Consider the following 15,237-nt stretch of genomic DNA (forward strand, 5'->3'; position numbering starts at 1 on the left):
TAACAAAAGGCAGCCACTTCCTTAGCAGGCACCTATGAACACTCCTGTTTCCCACCAGGAAATGACCACAGAGGACTGGTCACAAGGCAGTGACCTTGGTGGCCCTTGCTATTTGATGAGGGAGGGCATCCTGGGCAAACATTCCAACTCTCTGGGCTGGAGCTATCTAGGAGGTTGTCACAGCTGCTGCTCTTTCCAGAAGACCTGGGTTCGCTTCCCAACATGGTGGCTCACAACTGTCCGTAAGGTAACTGCAGTCCCAGGGGATCCAAAAGAAGTTTTCTTAAATCTGCTGTGGCCACCAACCATGAACATGGTGCACAGACACACACTCAGACATATAAGTCAATTTAAAACAATAAAAACAAACAAACACCAACTCTTTATCTTCTTTTTGTTTCCGGTGGGGAACACAGAACTTCAGGCAAGCTAGGCCAGCACCACAGAGCAAATGAAGCCAACCTGTTCCTTACTTTGCCAGCCGGGGTGGGGGGATGGGGGAGGTGGGATGGTCTAAATTGCCCAGGTTGGCCTTGAACTCAAAATCTCCTCTGGGAAGCAGCTAAGACAACAGTCTTAGACCACTGGGGTATGCAGGGTTCAGGCTGTGCAAGAACCAAGCGCGGGGTCGAGATCAGGGTCATGAAGTAGGTACTGTTCACCGGGAGCCTGCCCCACAGTCCTCAGTAAATGCTCCTGGCTGGGGTTGGTGGTGTTCAGCTTAGTCTTGTGGGGCATGACAGCTGTCTGAGGCTGCCTGCTGGGGTGAGGGGTGACCTCCTTCTTCGACGGGGGCCGGTCCCGCCCACATTCCAGCAGGGTTAGGGGCACCCTCTCAGGTTCGGTCCGAGCCATTCTGAGGGAGAACCTCTGACCCAGGGCAGAACCCACCTCCCTTCCCGTCCCCAGGACACCCAAAGCAGCAGCTGGCTCCACGGCTGGGGGCGGAGGTTGGAATGTAAGGGGTGGGGGAAGGGTGAAGGAGGGGCGGAAGTGGGGGAGGGAGAGGTGGGACAGCCAGTGAAAGGACGAAAGTAGGGGGGACCTGAATAGAGCCAGAAATAGAGAAAAGCTAGAAGAGACTGAACCAGGGAACCAGCTAGCCTTGCACCGGAGCGAGGCAGCCTTCCTCCTCCACCAGGCAGGCTGAGCGGGCTCACCTGCCCCGCGTGACACCGGGGAGGACTAGGTGGCCGTGGGTGGGGCTGGAACCAGACTCTAGGGGAGAGCTCCACGCCCAGCTGCCGCCAGCGTAGTCTCCTTCCCAAGGCCGGGCAGGAGGGTGGAGCTGTTTAGAGCCCCACGGGGGCGGCTCTGCCCTGCGGGCACCATCTCTGGCCTCCTCCACGGGTTCTGCTCCTCCCTACTGCCCACGTACAGCCACCTCCAGACCTCTGACATCTCAGAGCTTGCTGCCAGGTCCCCAGATCACGTCTGGAAAGTGGCCACCCCTCCCCCCCAGGGGACTCCAGCCTTTGGCAGGAAGCCATGACCCCTAGTGGCCTCCTTCTGCCCGCCCCCACCTGCCTGGTCACAGAACTCTGCCCATTTGCGAGGGTACCCCCTTGGAGGGTTTGGCAAACCACACCATTCCTTGTTGCCAGCCCCCACCCTAGGCCGGCCTGAGCAGTCACCCTTCTGCCTCAGCCTCTTGAGTGTTGTGACAGGTGTGCGACACCCACCTCCTCCCCACTTCTTTACGAAGACCACAAGCAAAGGCAGCTGATGACCTGGAATTCCCGCCCTGGGGATCCTTCTCTCACCCAAACTGCCTGCGTGCATTAAAAAAAAAATCCTCGTCCTCCATCCCTGCTATCAGCTCTCGCAGCTTCCTCCAGATTATTGGGATTTTCAGGCAAACCTGTTCTACTTTTTCTGCCTCCACCTCCCAAAGGGTGATTCTAACCAGGGTCATGATCAGGCACCCCGCCCCATTAGCTCAAGTCTAGACTTGGGGGATCTCCTCCAGCGCCCTTGCCAGCTTAGCCTTTTCTTACCTCCGCCCCCCGTCGCTTCACAACCTGACCTGACTGCTGCCCCGCAACACACCCTTTTCTCTTCCAACAATACTTGGCAAACTCCTATTCGTCCCACAAAGCCCCCTCCTACGGGTAGTTTCCCTTCTTCAAGTCCTCCCAAAGGCTGGGAAGTGCAAGAAAACCGGGCGAGGGTCAATCGAACCGGCGGGGATGCAGCAGGAAATGCCGGTGTGCACAGCGCGGTGCACGTGGCGTGCCTGTGCTGGGGGGGTCCACGTGCGACGCCCCCAGGGACGCCCCCTCTTCCGTCCAGGCCCAGCCTCAGCCGTCAAGCCTCGGCTGCGTCTCCCGCCCCCAAGTTGCAGACGCGCGGGCAGCGGGGCGGGGCCGCTGCGCCTCGGCGCTCGAGCACTCGTCTTTCCCGGCTGAAGTCCCGCCTCCACAAGAAAACCTCGCGTTTATTGGTGCTTCCGGAAGAGCGAAAGGCGGTTCCACCAATGAAGCCTCCCCACGGGCGGGCGGAGCCTGGACCGAGGCGCAGGCGGGGGCGGACGGGGAGCCTTCCCCGCGGTGACGTCGGGAGCCTCTCGCGGCGCGCTGCCCTGGCAACCGCGTTTCCATCTTGTCGAGTTTCCGGGGGCCGCCCCCTCCCATTCAGCTTTTTCCTCAATGGGGTGTTGGGGGAGGCGGAAGGAAGCGAAGGGCCGACCCCGCCCCTCTGCGACTTCGGCAGCCTTTGCTCTCTGAGCCTCGGTTTCCCTCTCCGTCCCTGCCAGACGCTCTGGGCTTCCACTTCGGGGTTACGCTGATCGCCCCCTGGGGTTGTCGTGGTTTGACAGGGTCCCCAACATACATGCCCCATCTCCGGGGCGAGACCTTGAGATCCTCTGGGACGCCACCCCCGCCCGCTTGTGGACGTGGCTGGCGACGCAGGCGCCTCCCTGGTCCCCCAAGTAGCGCTGAGCGAGAAGTAGAAGCCGCCCCTCCCCCAGGCCTGACCCACTGTGTTCTCACCCTCACTATGTCGTGTGGCCTCAGATGTCCCCAAACCTTTGGGCCTATTGACCATGAACTCTCCTGGGATCAAGCTTGACGGGACATCCGCCTTCCTGGCGTGGGCGTGGGGACGATTTGGGGTGACTGGACGGAGGGGCCGAAAGCACTGTGGAGATGCCCAGGCCACCCTTGGGGAAGGCACCTGTTCCCTCAACCCTCGAGCCTTCGTGGCAAGGAATAGAGACTGTAGATTCCAGCCACAGGTCTGGATCTCTATGCCCTGTGTTGGCTTGGAGTCCTCCGTTTTCTGGGCTATGAAGTGCGAGTTTTATTACAGGAGCTCAGAGAGTGTTAACTGTCTCAGCCCAGGCCCAGAAGGCTTGGAGCGGGGATCTCAGAGAAGCCCTTTGTGGGGCGTGGCGGAGGAAAAGGTGGGCAAGCCACCTGGGGAAGTTTCCAATCATAACCAGACTGTAGTGCCCAGAAGGGTATGGCTGGAGCAAAGACATGGAAAATTGGTGCGTGGTCCTCAGAGTGTGGCCACCGAGGGGACAGGTTACTCGGGCCTGGAGGGGGGGGGAAGGTGGAGCGACTCTAAGAAGCACTTCCGTTTCTGCTCAGAACTCCTCCCACCACTGGGAGCTGGGAGTGTCTGTCCTGATACTGACTCCGAAGTTCCCGTCTTCAGCCCACTTGACAGCACTGAGGGCGAAAGCCTCGCCCAGGGCATGCCCCAGCCCCACGCCCAAAGGGACTTCCGGCCTTGGGTAGCAGGAAGTGGCTAAGCCTTCCCTCCCTCCACCCTAGGCAGCTTCCTGCCAGCCTCAAGCTGGGGGAAAGAGACGTGGGAAACCATTTTTGGGGGAACCAGGGCACTTCACTCCTTAACAATGAGCCTGGGACCCTGAAGGAGCAAGCAAGGACTAAAGTTCACGTCTCGTTTCCGTTTATTTGAAATTAGGTGCTCGTGTAAGGTCCCCCCCCCCAATTTCATTTCCATAAAGGAGACTTGGGCGAGGTGGATCCCCACAGCCGGATTTTCTCCCCGAGGGTGGCTAATGCTATCTGGGGGAAGTCCGTCAGCGGAAAGAGGGAACTATGGGTGGGCTCGGCTCCTGCCTGAGGCCTCCACCCTCAGCTCAGGGGACACATCACAGGCAGTTAAAAAAAAATCATAAAAAAACCAAAAAACACACACATTTAAATAGATATCCAAGACAGCTTAAAAAAATGCACCCATGTATCCCCCTCCCTTTTCTTTTTGGAAAAAAGATTGAAAAAAATAAACCAAATTCTTGGCCTCTACCCTCTGGAATCCATCCCCCTCCCCACCCACCCTCCACAAAAAAACTTTACAGCTAAGGTCAAGACTCGTTCACATCCCAAACCATTAAGGTTAAACACAGTGGGGGAGGCAGGGATGGAGGCGGAACACCAGGGTTCACAGACAGAACAAAGGAGCAGAGGACAGGTGGAGCCTAGACAAAATTGACAGATGTTGGGGGCGGGCACACATCCCATTAGCACAAAATTTAAAAATGTGGAGGAAAAAAATACCCACAAGACCACCCTTGTTGAAAAGCCCCAGTTCGAGGGGAGGGCAGTTGTCCATGATCAGTAAGGCCAACTTGGGCCAGCAGCTCGTCCTCCCCGAGGGGGGGGGAGGGGTTGATGCACTCACAGCTCAGCACCCCACTGCCCATTCCTGGGTACAGGTGAGGTCGCCCCTTAAGTTGGGCTTGGGGACAAGAGGTACAGGGGTGTCTCTCTGCCCCCCCCACCTACCCCAGTTTTTTTCTTCCCTAGAGAATAGCAACCATTACTGGCTCAGTCAGAAATGAAATCTATAAATAGTTCCCCAAGCTCCACTGGGAAGGAAGGTTAGGGAAATAAGTGGGTGTGGGGAGGAAGAGAGAGGACAGCGGGGTTGGTGTCCATAGAGGAGGTGGAGTCTTTCCTGCGGGGAAGAGGAGCATCCCCACCCGACCAACCACCACCAGCCTTGGCATCCCCATCTAACTAGCTTTTTATGGCAATAGCAGGGCCAGCCAGGCAGTGGTGAAGGCCTGAGAGGCAGAAGGAAGGCTGGGAGTTAAGGAGGCATGGTGGACAAAGGTATCCCCTGTGAGCTGGGGTGGAAGGGGTGGAGGGATCCAGCTGGCCTGGAATGGAGGCCAAGTCTGCAGATGGGGGTGGGGGTGGTAGATACTCATCTTGGGGTCCCCAACCCTCATCTGTAAAGTGCTTCTTGGAGAATCTACATTTTGAGTTTAAAACCTGAATCGGGTTATGGAAGGGGGGTAGGGAAGAGCTAGGCAGAACGGAAGGGCTGGGGGTGGGTGGCTTCCTCCGTCTGGGCATCTGGGAACAGATTGCTACATATTTGGAGCTGAAGAAGGTGGGAGGGAAGGGCCCTGGCGCAGAGGCCACCAGAACAGACCACGGTGAGGGAAGAAAGAGATGGGCGTGTGACCAGGGATGCAGGGCAACCAGGGCAAGAGTTAAAAAAGAATCAGAAAGGCTGGTGAGTGGCAATGGAGGTGATCTCCTGCCCCCCAGAGCTGGGCTGCTCAGTGTCCAGGCTGGAGTGCCCCACCCGCCCCGTGTCTGGGGTGGAGATGTGACAGACCCAAGGGGGTTGGATCCTTTAAGCCATTACGAACTCGGACTGGATGTCTGGATTGACTTCAGGCTTCCAGACGGAGTCCTCGAAGTCGAGGCCCAAGCCTCCAGACTCACTGGGGCTACCTCCGCCCCCGCTGCTGCTGCTGTCACTGCGGCCAGCTTTACGACTGGGGGTCCAGTGGTAGGGACCCCGAGCGTCCCGCCGCGCCTTCCTCCGCAGGCGTTTCTGCTGCAGCAGGAGCTGGAGGCGTTCCACTTTGCAGCGTGTGGCACGGTTCTCTGTCTGTCGCAGACGGTCTCCTACAAAGGGAGACCCGGCACCTGTGAGTCTCAAGCCCCCACTGCAGACGCTGCCAGTCACGGTCAGCTGGATTCTTGAAAGGCACAAGGAAGCCCACTGCCCCAGTCTCACACTATAGTTACTGAAACACGCTGGGGAGGGCCGCCTGAGTAAGTGTTGTACAGGGATTTGATCAATGAAAAAGATAGAAATTTAGTCAGCCACTTGAGAAGTGCAGGAAGGAATTTGGGCTTGGTAGCACATGCCTCTAATCCCAGCATTCCATAAGCAGAGACAGGAGGATGGGGGACTAGCTATGTTTACGTATAGTAAACTCCAGGACAGCAAGGGTTACATGGCAAGACCCTGTCTCAAACAACAAACAAGCTAAACAACAAATAAATGTAGTTTAGTCAATGCGCAGATTGTTTAGGAAGCAGAGGGGCTGGGGGCGTGGTCAGGGTGGAGCCTCTGCCTAAAATTCCCTAGTGAGGGGCTGGCAGTCTTGTTAATAAAGAAATACAAAAGTCAAACAAAATAATGAAATGAACCTGTTTTAGAATCACAAGTGTTAAAAAGCTTGTGCCTCAGTCTCCTACTTTATAAACATGGCTGCAGAAGCAGGTGATCTAGGCTGAGCAGTGCTCATTATCATCCCATAGCTCGGGTAGGAGTAGGCATATCTTGGCTGTGTCTGGAGGGCTAGACCTGACTCAGTCGTTCATGAAAGTACCCAAGGCCATCTGGAGATGGGCCTGGGAAGGGGAAGGAGGAAGTGGTACAGGAGCCCCCTGGAGCTCACAAGGACACTCTATGTAGACACAGTTGTCTCTTCTTCCCAGCTGGGGCAGGTCTGGGGGGGGCAGCAGCTGTCAGCTCCAGGAGGTCCCCAGTCAGGTCAGCTGTCCCCTCACCCACCAGTACACAGAGGAAGCCTTGAGAAGCCGGAAGGCTGGAAACAGGGCCACTTACCAGGGGGTTTACACATTCTGATCTGGCTCTGGCCCTGGAGCAGGGAGGTGGGGGAAGTGGCTCCCAGCTTCTCACAGGAGGTAGTTTTTGGGGTGAGGTCGGGGGCTGGTGAGGCAGGTGAGCACTGGGCATGGCAGCGGAGCTGGGTCAGGGAGGGTGGCATGCCCTGGTAATGCCGCGTGGCACTTAGGAGGTCATTGAGTATCTGCAGAATGGTGCCAATGTCTCTCCGTGGCCGCCCACTACTGTCTTGGCAGTTGGGATGCAGTGTGCCTGCGAGTGGAAAGGATCGTGAGTCTCAAGGTAGTCCAGGTCTGGTGGCAGACAATCTGTTATCCCCAGCTACTCAGGATGTTGAGATTTGAAACCCTAAAGCCAGTCTGGGGGGACTCAGAAAGAAAAGACCCCCTTGCAAAATAAAAAGCATAGTAGGCTTGGGGCACGACTCAGCAGCAGAGTGGCCCAGGTACTCTCCCCAATATCAGTGACCACACATTAACTACAGATGGCATCCCGTGTGTCCAGAGTCACACTAGTTCACATCCCAGATTGCTGGGGAAGACATTTACCCAGTACATGAGACCTCAAGATCACTCCTGTGGTGTGACACCTACCAGAGAAGGTGCCTGAGAAGACCCCAGGGGCATGATTCACGAAGCTCTCGATGACAGCACCGGGTTTGCGGGAGCGAGGGGTAGGGCTGCTGCCTGGGGTTGAGGAGGCACTGCTGCTAGCCGGCGGGGAACACTCCATCTGCTGCTGAGAGATTGGGAAATGGTAGGGTCATGATGGGTCCATTCCTCAGCCTCAGTTTGCCCCTCAGTCCGGGATTCCAGGTACAAATTCATCGGGCTCATCAGGGTCAGGGAAGAGCATCTGATACAAAGGCTACAGCTGGAGCCCTCAAAATCCGCCCCGAATACAAAGATACATATTTCCACCCTCACCTCAGAACAGGTTGTGGAAGCTGCATGGGATCGAAAGGAGCCAGCGGTGACAGGTGAGGGGGACACAGGTGAAGGGCTGCTGGATACCGGGGGGACTCTGGCGGTACTGGACACCGGCCTACAGGGTGAGGACACTGGGGCAGTTACACTGGAATCTCCTCGGGCGGCGGCAGCGGCTGCAGCAGCAGCTGCAAGCACATGGCGGTGCTGGAGCGGGGCGTGTTGGGCAGCCAGTTGCAACTGTACAAACATCATGTGATCCCCAACGCGAAGGGCCAGAGTCAGAGGTGAGCGGCCTGACAAAAAGTCACTGACCTAAAGAGAGAAGTAGGGAGACACTCATCAGTTGAGGGGGTTCTCATCCCTGATGCCCCCAGCCCAACCCAGCCCAGCTCTCCCCGCAGTGTGACCTGGGGCCTCTCGCCGCCCCTCTCTGGGCTCTGGGGTCCCTGTCGGTGCCACGGACGCTTAAATAAAATCAATCTGTATTTCCGGAAGCCTCCTCCGGCAGCCCGGCCTGGCCCGGGTGTCGCTGGGGGCTGTGGGGGGGACAGAGGTGGGTCAGATTGGGGCCTCTGGTTCTGGGTCCGTTAAAGGGGAAACTAAGCCCAGATGGGGCGGGGCCCAGCGGATGATGGTCACTGCCCTCCCTTGAACACCCACCCTCAGACCCCAGATCCTGTTTACCTATGAATCTAGCTAAGAGAACCCTCCTCAAGATCCCCTTTATAGCTAAGCCACCCAAGAGGCAGGCTGAATCTGAAGGAGCTCCTAATGGTTAACCTTTGCTTTCCCAAGATAAATATTTATATATTCTGGGCTGGGGGGGGGGGGGGAGCCTGGAGGCCAGTCCCCAAGGGCTTCATATGACCTGCCAACCCTCCCCTCCCCCAGACACTCTGTAGGGCTGATTTGTGGGCCTACCTGACCCTTGGATGCCCTGGGCACCCTCTCTCCCACCTCTGGGACCCAGACTATCTGCCTTGTTCTCCCCAGAGGCCAGGGTGTGTGTGTGTGGGGGGGGGGAGGTTTCTGAGAAGTGACACAGGCCTATGAGTCACCAGACCGCCTCGCGGAGCTCCCTCCCTCCCCTGGCTCCGTTGGTAGAGGCCTGGAGTAACCTTCCCGGGTTGGGGCCCCATGGGAGGGGATGAAGGGGTGGGTAGGCAGGAGAGCAGCCCCCACCCATGCACTCCCTCCTCCATGACTGACATCCTTTACAGGGAAGAGCCTGAAGTGGTTTCCTGGGCAGCTGGGATCACCCCTTTCTCCCAGGGGAAGGGCAAATGGGCGGCCTGCTGAGTAATCCACTCTGGTGACCTCAAGGCTACACCCAGCACCCACTAACTCCCTCCTGCCAGGAACCCCCCCTCCACAGGCCAGCAAGTGCAAGTCTGCTTAAACTAGTCCCAACAGTCACCTTCAGCCCCCACTGATAGCTCCCTGTAACCCCACCAGAGAGGCAGGACCACTGGAGTGTTCTGAGGCCCTTGTGTCTGCTTCGCCACTAGGCAGGATGCTACGGTTAGGTTTGTAGGTTTGGTTTGTAGTCTATGGAGTGAGGGCCTTGCTCGGGCTGTTCCCCTCCTCCTGGGGACAAACTCCAGCTGCCTATGTGGCTGTGCTGGAGAACTAGAGGAGACAGGGACCCCGACTGTGAGAGAGGAGGCCCTGTTATGGCCAAGAATGGGGGGGGTGCTCAACAAAACCTGGAAGCCTCCTCAGAGCCAGGCCCAGCCTCCCTCTGGGCTGCTTACTAAATATTTTCTTAACATCCTGTCTAGGCCTCCCTGGCCCAGGGCTGGGTGCCCTGCCTGCCCCTCCCCCTGCCAGGGCAAGGAACAAAGGCCAGGGACAGAAGGGGGATAGGATGACTCCCGCTGCTTTGCCTTGGCCGTGCTGTGCTAAGTTTTGTCGGCTGGCTTCCCCAGAGGCATAGCTCTCCCAAATGAGGATTTTTGTTTTGGTTCAGATTTTTTGAGGGGGCTGGGAGAGAACTCTAGATTAGGAGTGTGCCGGGCAGTGGAGGATACAAGTTCCAGCCAGCTCAGGTCAAGGTCACCCTCGGTTAGGACTGGTCAAAAAATTGGACTCCCCCCTCCCTGGCAGTCACCGTGGGAGAGAAAACTTCTCAAGGTCAGGTGGTCAGGTGCTGGGGGAGGAAGGGAGGAAGAGGAAGCGTGGTGACCAGGCCAAGCTGGCACCGAGGCGGGGCTTTCATCCCCTCCCCCACAGGCCACCAGGGAAGCACAAACAACGGGAGGCTCTAAGGGTGTCCAGAGAGTTGCATGGTCCCTAGGCGTAGCCACTGCCTGCAGTTCCTACCCCCGGGTTAGGGAGAGGGTGGCGGTTGCTTACCTGGGTCTCGGTCAAACTTTCCAGAGCTTGCATAACGGACTGTTCCGGCCTCGAGGCCTGGGACTACAAGAGAGGGACGAAAAGGGTCTTCAGTGTAGGTTTAGAGCAGGGAATGGGGAGGGGGCCCTATGTGCTGGGGTGGGTGGGAGAGCTCTTTGTAAGGGGCAGGATGGTGCATTTATGCAATGAGGTGGCCAAGAGACAGGAGCCTCCAGGGCACGCGCCCCTCAGTAATTTACCATGAGGCCAGCTTCCACCGTGGGCACGAGCGTCAACTTGCTACCATCCCCCACGCCGAATTCCTGCAGCTTCCCCGAACTGAGCCGGCTGGGGGTAGGAAGGAAGAGGGTGAGACGGGAGACAACACAGAGACGCGGAAGCGGAGGCCGAGGAGGAGGGCTGTGCATGCGCAAGGGGGTGGGGGGAACAACAGGGGAGCGCTTCCCACCCTTACCTCTCCCCAGACCCAAGTGCCCGTGGGGAGGCCCTCCCCATTAACCAGCTGACTTAACTCCAGGTTAAAGCAGCCTCCCATCTGCAAGGAACAAGAGACTTTTCCATCACCTGAACCCCCGTGGGCTCTTTGCCACCCTCCCCCGCGCCCCCCTCCTGGGCAGCTCCTGCCTACAATTCCCGAATTCTTGCCCGGGCTCGTCTTTGTGGGCACCGCGGGGCTCTGGCCCTTTCTGATAAAGGCCTTCGGGGGCTCCGCCGACCCGGGCTCTCCCCCTCCCTCCCCGGCACAGTCTGCTGCTCAAACAAAGGAGACCCTCCCCCATCGCCCCTCCCCCACCAGGGCCCCTCCGCTGGGGATGGACACTGCATGTCCCCAGAGGCCCGCGAGGGGATGAGGGGAGGGGAGACTCCCTGGCCTGGAGGCGATTTAAATACCGGATTGGGGGAGGTGTGGGGAAGCGAGAACAAAGGGGGGCAGAGAGACGTAAGTGATGGGGAGACAGCCAGACGCAGAGGGGGCCCGCTGAGCAGATGCGGAAGCGGCGAGACTGCGGGCACAAGAGGGGGCGGCTGTGCGCCCCCCCAAAGTGCACAGAGACTGGACCCCTCCCAGTGCCATCCCAGGGACCCACGTCTGTCGTGCCACCCCCGTAGTTCCCGTGCATCTTGGGGCCCCGCAGGGCGCTCCTGCCTTTGTGCAGACCCTGGCGGGGGAGGGGGCCTCCCGGCGAGTAAGGCCGCACAGAGGGCGCCCGAGAGCGCGCGGCGCGCCCCCGCCCCCCGTCTGGCTGCCCCCAGCTTCCCAGCGCGGCGCGCTCTTTGTTTCCGCCCGGGCCGAGGGGGCGGCCTGGTGCCAGGGGGCGCGCAGGCGGGGGCGGCGCACTACCTACGTGTCTTTGTGAAGCAGAGCCAGGCGCTCCTTGGGTACTTTGAGGCGTTGGGACAGCCTTTTGCGCAGCCCTTCCACGGTCTCGTCGTGGGGCACCGACAGGTCGTAACGAGTCCCCGTGGTGCTGTGGATCGCCAGGGTCATAGGTGAGGCCGACTCCGTGGCCGTGCTCAGCTCGCAGGCTCCGCCGGGGGCCCCGCGCCGGCAGCTTCGGGCGCCGCCGGGCTGCGGCTCCATCCCCGGCGAGCGCAGGAGGCCTGGGGGCCGCGGGTCGCCTCCAATCCTCGTCGGGACTCCCCCACCGAAACTAGGTCCTCCTCCGCTCTGCGGGTGCTCAGGAACCGGAACAGTGCGTGTGCCCCTTAGGGAAGGTTCCCAACGTTAGCAAGCGAGCCGGCAAGCAAGAATCCGAGTGGTGCTCCGGGGTCGCGTGGGATCCCTGGGTTGCGCCCCGGGGTGGGGTCTACGATCTGGTTTCTTCTAGGGCGGAGGATGGCGAACTGGGCACGGCGCAGGGAGGGTCCTATAGAAGGGGGCGAGCTATCCCGGCTCGCACGGTGCCTGGATTCCTCTCGGGTCTTGCTACCCCGCGCGTCCCTTCCCTTAGCAACAGCAGCAGCCGCCGCTCGCAAGATCTGGGGGTGAAAGTACGAAGAAAAAAAAGTTATCATGTATCAACGTTCCAATGGGCGGGACCACCGCCCCCTCCCATTCACTACTTACTCCGCCGGCCTGGCGGCAGCCAATGAACACACATATATCGCCCAGTCCGTCGCGATCCCGGGCCAATGGGAATCGCCGCAGGGCTACCCCACGTGGCAGCGAGACCCTCCCCCCCCTTAACACCGCCCCGTCCCTTCTGCATCCAATGGAGACGCGTAGGGGGTTGGGCTGATGCGGGTCCTGACCCGCCCCCGCGCCTCCACCCGCGCCCAGAGCCATTCATAAGGCCCAGAGTTCTCAACAAAGGGCGGGCGGGCCCGGACCGGAGCAGACCCGAGTACGAAGACTTGGCACCTCTCTTTCCCCCAACTACCCTCCGCGCGAGCACAGCCCCCCCCTTCCTCAAGAGGGAGAGGTCTGGGGAAGAGGCAAGGGCCGACCATTGTTCCTGACTAAGGGAGGAACAGGAAATCGTGGGGCCTCCCCACTGGGTCTGTCCGGGAAGCAACTGCCTGCGGAAGCTGCAGCTTGAGCCCTGAGTCTCGTGGCCAAGGGTCGCGGGCAGGACTCTCAAAGACAGGCCAATCCTCCACCCCGTGGGTGGGTGGGTGGATGCAACGATATTGGAGAACCTGGGCGGGACCCACGGCCTGGGCGGGGCCCTGCAGCTCCGTGACGTGGCTCCGATTAGATCCGTCCCTACCGAACCTGTGCCACTTGGCGTCCCAGCCTAATCCACCCTTCCCTATTTTTTGTGCGCCCCCCATCCCGGGTCGGCCCGTTTCCCGAGGTGCGCCCGCCCAAGCCGTGACGTGACGCGGCGTCCCCGGCTGCGCCCGCGCGCGCCCCGCTCCGGGCAGCGGTGAGTCAGCAGCCCCGGCGCGCCCTCTGCAGTCCCCGCCGGGGAGCGCTGCCCGAGTCACAGGGGAGGGGGTGCCGTGCGTTTCGGTCGAGGAAAGGGGGCGCAGAGACTTTGAGATCTGCAGGTGGGGAGGCCCCGTTAAGAACCTTTGGATTTAACATGCGGAGATGTCTAAGACCGCACAGACGGGGAATCTGAGTCTGGATTTGCAAGTAGTTCAAGGTCACTGGCTAGAAAGGGGGGAGTGCGCGCGGGGGTGGGGGGGTTGGGGGGCGTGGGCTGCGGTCCTGTCAGGGCGGTGCCCATTGCGCGTGGTCCCTCCTACCCCACAAGCTGGGGGGCTCCCCGTCCCAAGACACCCTAGGTGCAGATGGTTCAAAGAACAAAGAGTGGGACAGCATAAGGAGTCCACGGCGGGTGGAGACCCTTCTGCCCCTCGTGTGGCCCCGCCCCTACTCACCCGGAGCCGCAGGACGCAGGTCCTAGGTCACCACTGCTCCAGATGACCTGCGTGCGGGTCGTGGTGAGAGGTGGCCCTGCCGGTCTGGGGACAGGCGGGCGGCCCCTGAGCCTTTATCCGCGCCGCCTTCCCTGGGGTGGAGTTTGGGCGGGCAAGGGGCGGGGGGCTGGGCAATGGTGACGCACTTTTCCTCCCCCCCCCCCCCCCCCCCCCCGCCTGCTGGCCTTGGGCCGGGACACCCGGCCCTAGGGCTTCACAGCACCCACAGGGCAGTGCCTTGGCCGCTGCGACCGGCTGGGGTAACTCCTGACTCCCCAAGTACTCTGAAACACCTCATATTAGCATGGGAGTGGGGGCTTTCTGGCCTGTTTCCCTGCCCCGCCCCCTTCCCTGCTGCCCTGGTGCTTCCGCCTAGGGGCGCCCGCGTGGGGAAGGGGGGCGAATCGGGAAGGGGTTCCTGAGTCAGCAGCCTGGGTCCAGGAAAACAGGGCAGTGTCACCTGCCAGACAGTGGGGTGTCCCGGACAGCTGCCTGATAGCCTGGCCTCTGCATCCTTTACCAGTGACCTCAGAGGCCATTTTTGTTATGATTCAACCACTCCTGACCTGCCTAGGCCAGTCAGTCACCTGTGTGACCTCCTGAGTAGCCCAGTCCCTGACGCACTGTGCTATGGCACATGTGGTCAGGGTTTAACCTGTAGTTCTCCCCACTGCATACGGGTCCCAGGAATGAGCCCAGGTCATCGGCCTTGGTGTAGCCAGACGCCTAGAGGAGACTCCACGGGCATCCTGCACCCCCAGGTGTGTGACCCCTGGTCATCACCTCACGAATGCACTGGCACACACTGGCCTTTGGAGTGCACGCTTACCAACCCTGTGGATCAGGAAAGCAGCCCTTTGGCCAAGGCTGCCACTTGAGTGGCCTCAGCAGGGGGTTTTCCATAGGTGACTGAGTGGGGCTGGATCCTCGAGGTACTCTAGACCCTGCTCTACCACCTCCTGTCCACTTTTCGGGTCCGGCCTTTATCTGGCCTGAGTGTCTCCACCGCCCTACCCTGGGGCCCCTCCCAGGCCAGTTCCTTCCTAGGTCTCCTTCCTGCTCTGACTGATCATTCTGGACAGGCATGCTGGGCCCCCAAGAAGGGAGGTGTGCCCCAACACTCCCAGTCCAGAGAACACTTGGAGGCCCAGGAGCTCTGAGGGAAGAGCAGGAGTTGGTTCAGGCAGGAAGTAAGGAGACATTTACCATTCAGAGCTGTAGGTGAGGAGGTCAGAGGTAAGGCTGGCCTCAGAAGGGACTGTGGTGTGGTCTGCTGGCAGGTGAGGTGGGCTGGCTCTGACAGGACACTTAAGCTGGAAGCTGGTAATAAATGCTGACTAGACTTCCTGCTTCCTAGCTCTTATTCCTATATGGTCAGGTGTGAAGCCCCAAGACTCAGTGGCTCTTTCCAGGCCCTGCCCTCTGGGCTCCATCTCAGCCAGCGCAGGCTGTCCTGTCCTGAGGCCTGGCCCCAAAGCTCACACCTCCTCTAAGGAGTGGGAGGGTCTGAGCGACTCACACTACGAGGTGCATTCAGCCAGGCCAGGCCATTCCAAAGGCTCGTGTTGACATCTGCCCAGGCTGTATCTTTGGTCTGACAGGGTCCCTAATGGCCTGGTCAGCCAAGACCTGGGCTCTCAGCCTGAGAACAGAGGGTGGAACCTGGGCAGGCCCGCCCACACACCTCTCAGCCTGAGCTGGGCTAAGTGGG

The 15,237-nt window shown here is 59.8% G+C and overlaps 1 protein-coding gene across 4 annotated transcripts; it reads right to left on the reverse strand.

Annotated features, from left to right (window-relative positions):
• Nucleotides 1-3,899: 3,899 nt before the first annotated feature.
• On the reverse strand, nt 3,900-13,585 carry Midn (midnolin). Of its 4 annotated transcripts, none has more exons than XM_038310312.1 (9): nt 13,488-13,585; nt 11,504-12,137; nt 10,397-10,484; nt 10,158-10,220; nt 8,210-8,338; nt 7,800-8,114; nt 7,467-7,608; nt 6,853-7,125; nt 3,900-5,900 (listed from the first exon to the last, which is right to left on the reverse strand). In XM_038310312.1, exons 2-9 carry the CDS (start codon nt 11,737-11,739, stop codon nt 5,623-5,625), a joined length of 1,524 nt encoding a protein of 507 aa, XP_038166240.1. In that variant the 5' UTR covers nt 11,740-12,137; nt 13,488-13,585; the 3' UTR covers nt 3,900-5,622. The 4 variants fall into 4 exon arrangements, with proteins under 4 accessions (XP_038166240.1, XP_038166231.1, XP_038166253.1 ...); XM_038310303.1 differs by having other exon boundaries at nt 7,467-7,611; XM_038310325.1 differs by lacking the exon at nt 8,210-8,338.
• Nucleotides 13,586-15,237: the final 1,652 nt, after the last annotated feature.

Source organism: Arvicola amphibius, chromosome 1 (genome assembly GCF_903992535.2).
Source record: "Arvicola amphibius chromosome 1, mArvAmp1.2, whole genome shotgun sequence".
Classification (NCBI taxonomy): domain Eukaryota; kingdom Metazoa; phylum Chordata; class Mammalia; order Rodentia; family Cricetidae; genus Arvicola; species Arvicola amphibius.

What these genes read in the sequence shown, in the direction of transcription:
- Midn (XM_038310303.1), bottom strand. Translation starts at nt 11,739, where the DNA reads ATGGAGCCGCAGCCCGGCGGCGCCCGAAGCTGCCGGCGCGGGGCCCCC. An exon ending in GCTCTGCTTCACAAAGACAC is followed by an intron (nt 10,485 to 11,503) that starts GTAGGTAGTGCG and finishes TCCTACCCCCAG; the next exon opens with CCGGCTCAGTTCGGGGAAGC. An exon ending in CTTCTCAGGCACCTTCTCTG is followed by an intron (nt 7,126 to 7,466) that starts GTAGGTGTCACA and finishes TTCCACTCGCAG; the next exon opens with GCACACTGCATCCCAACTGC.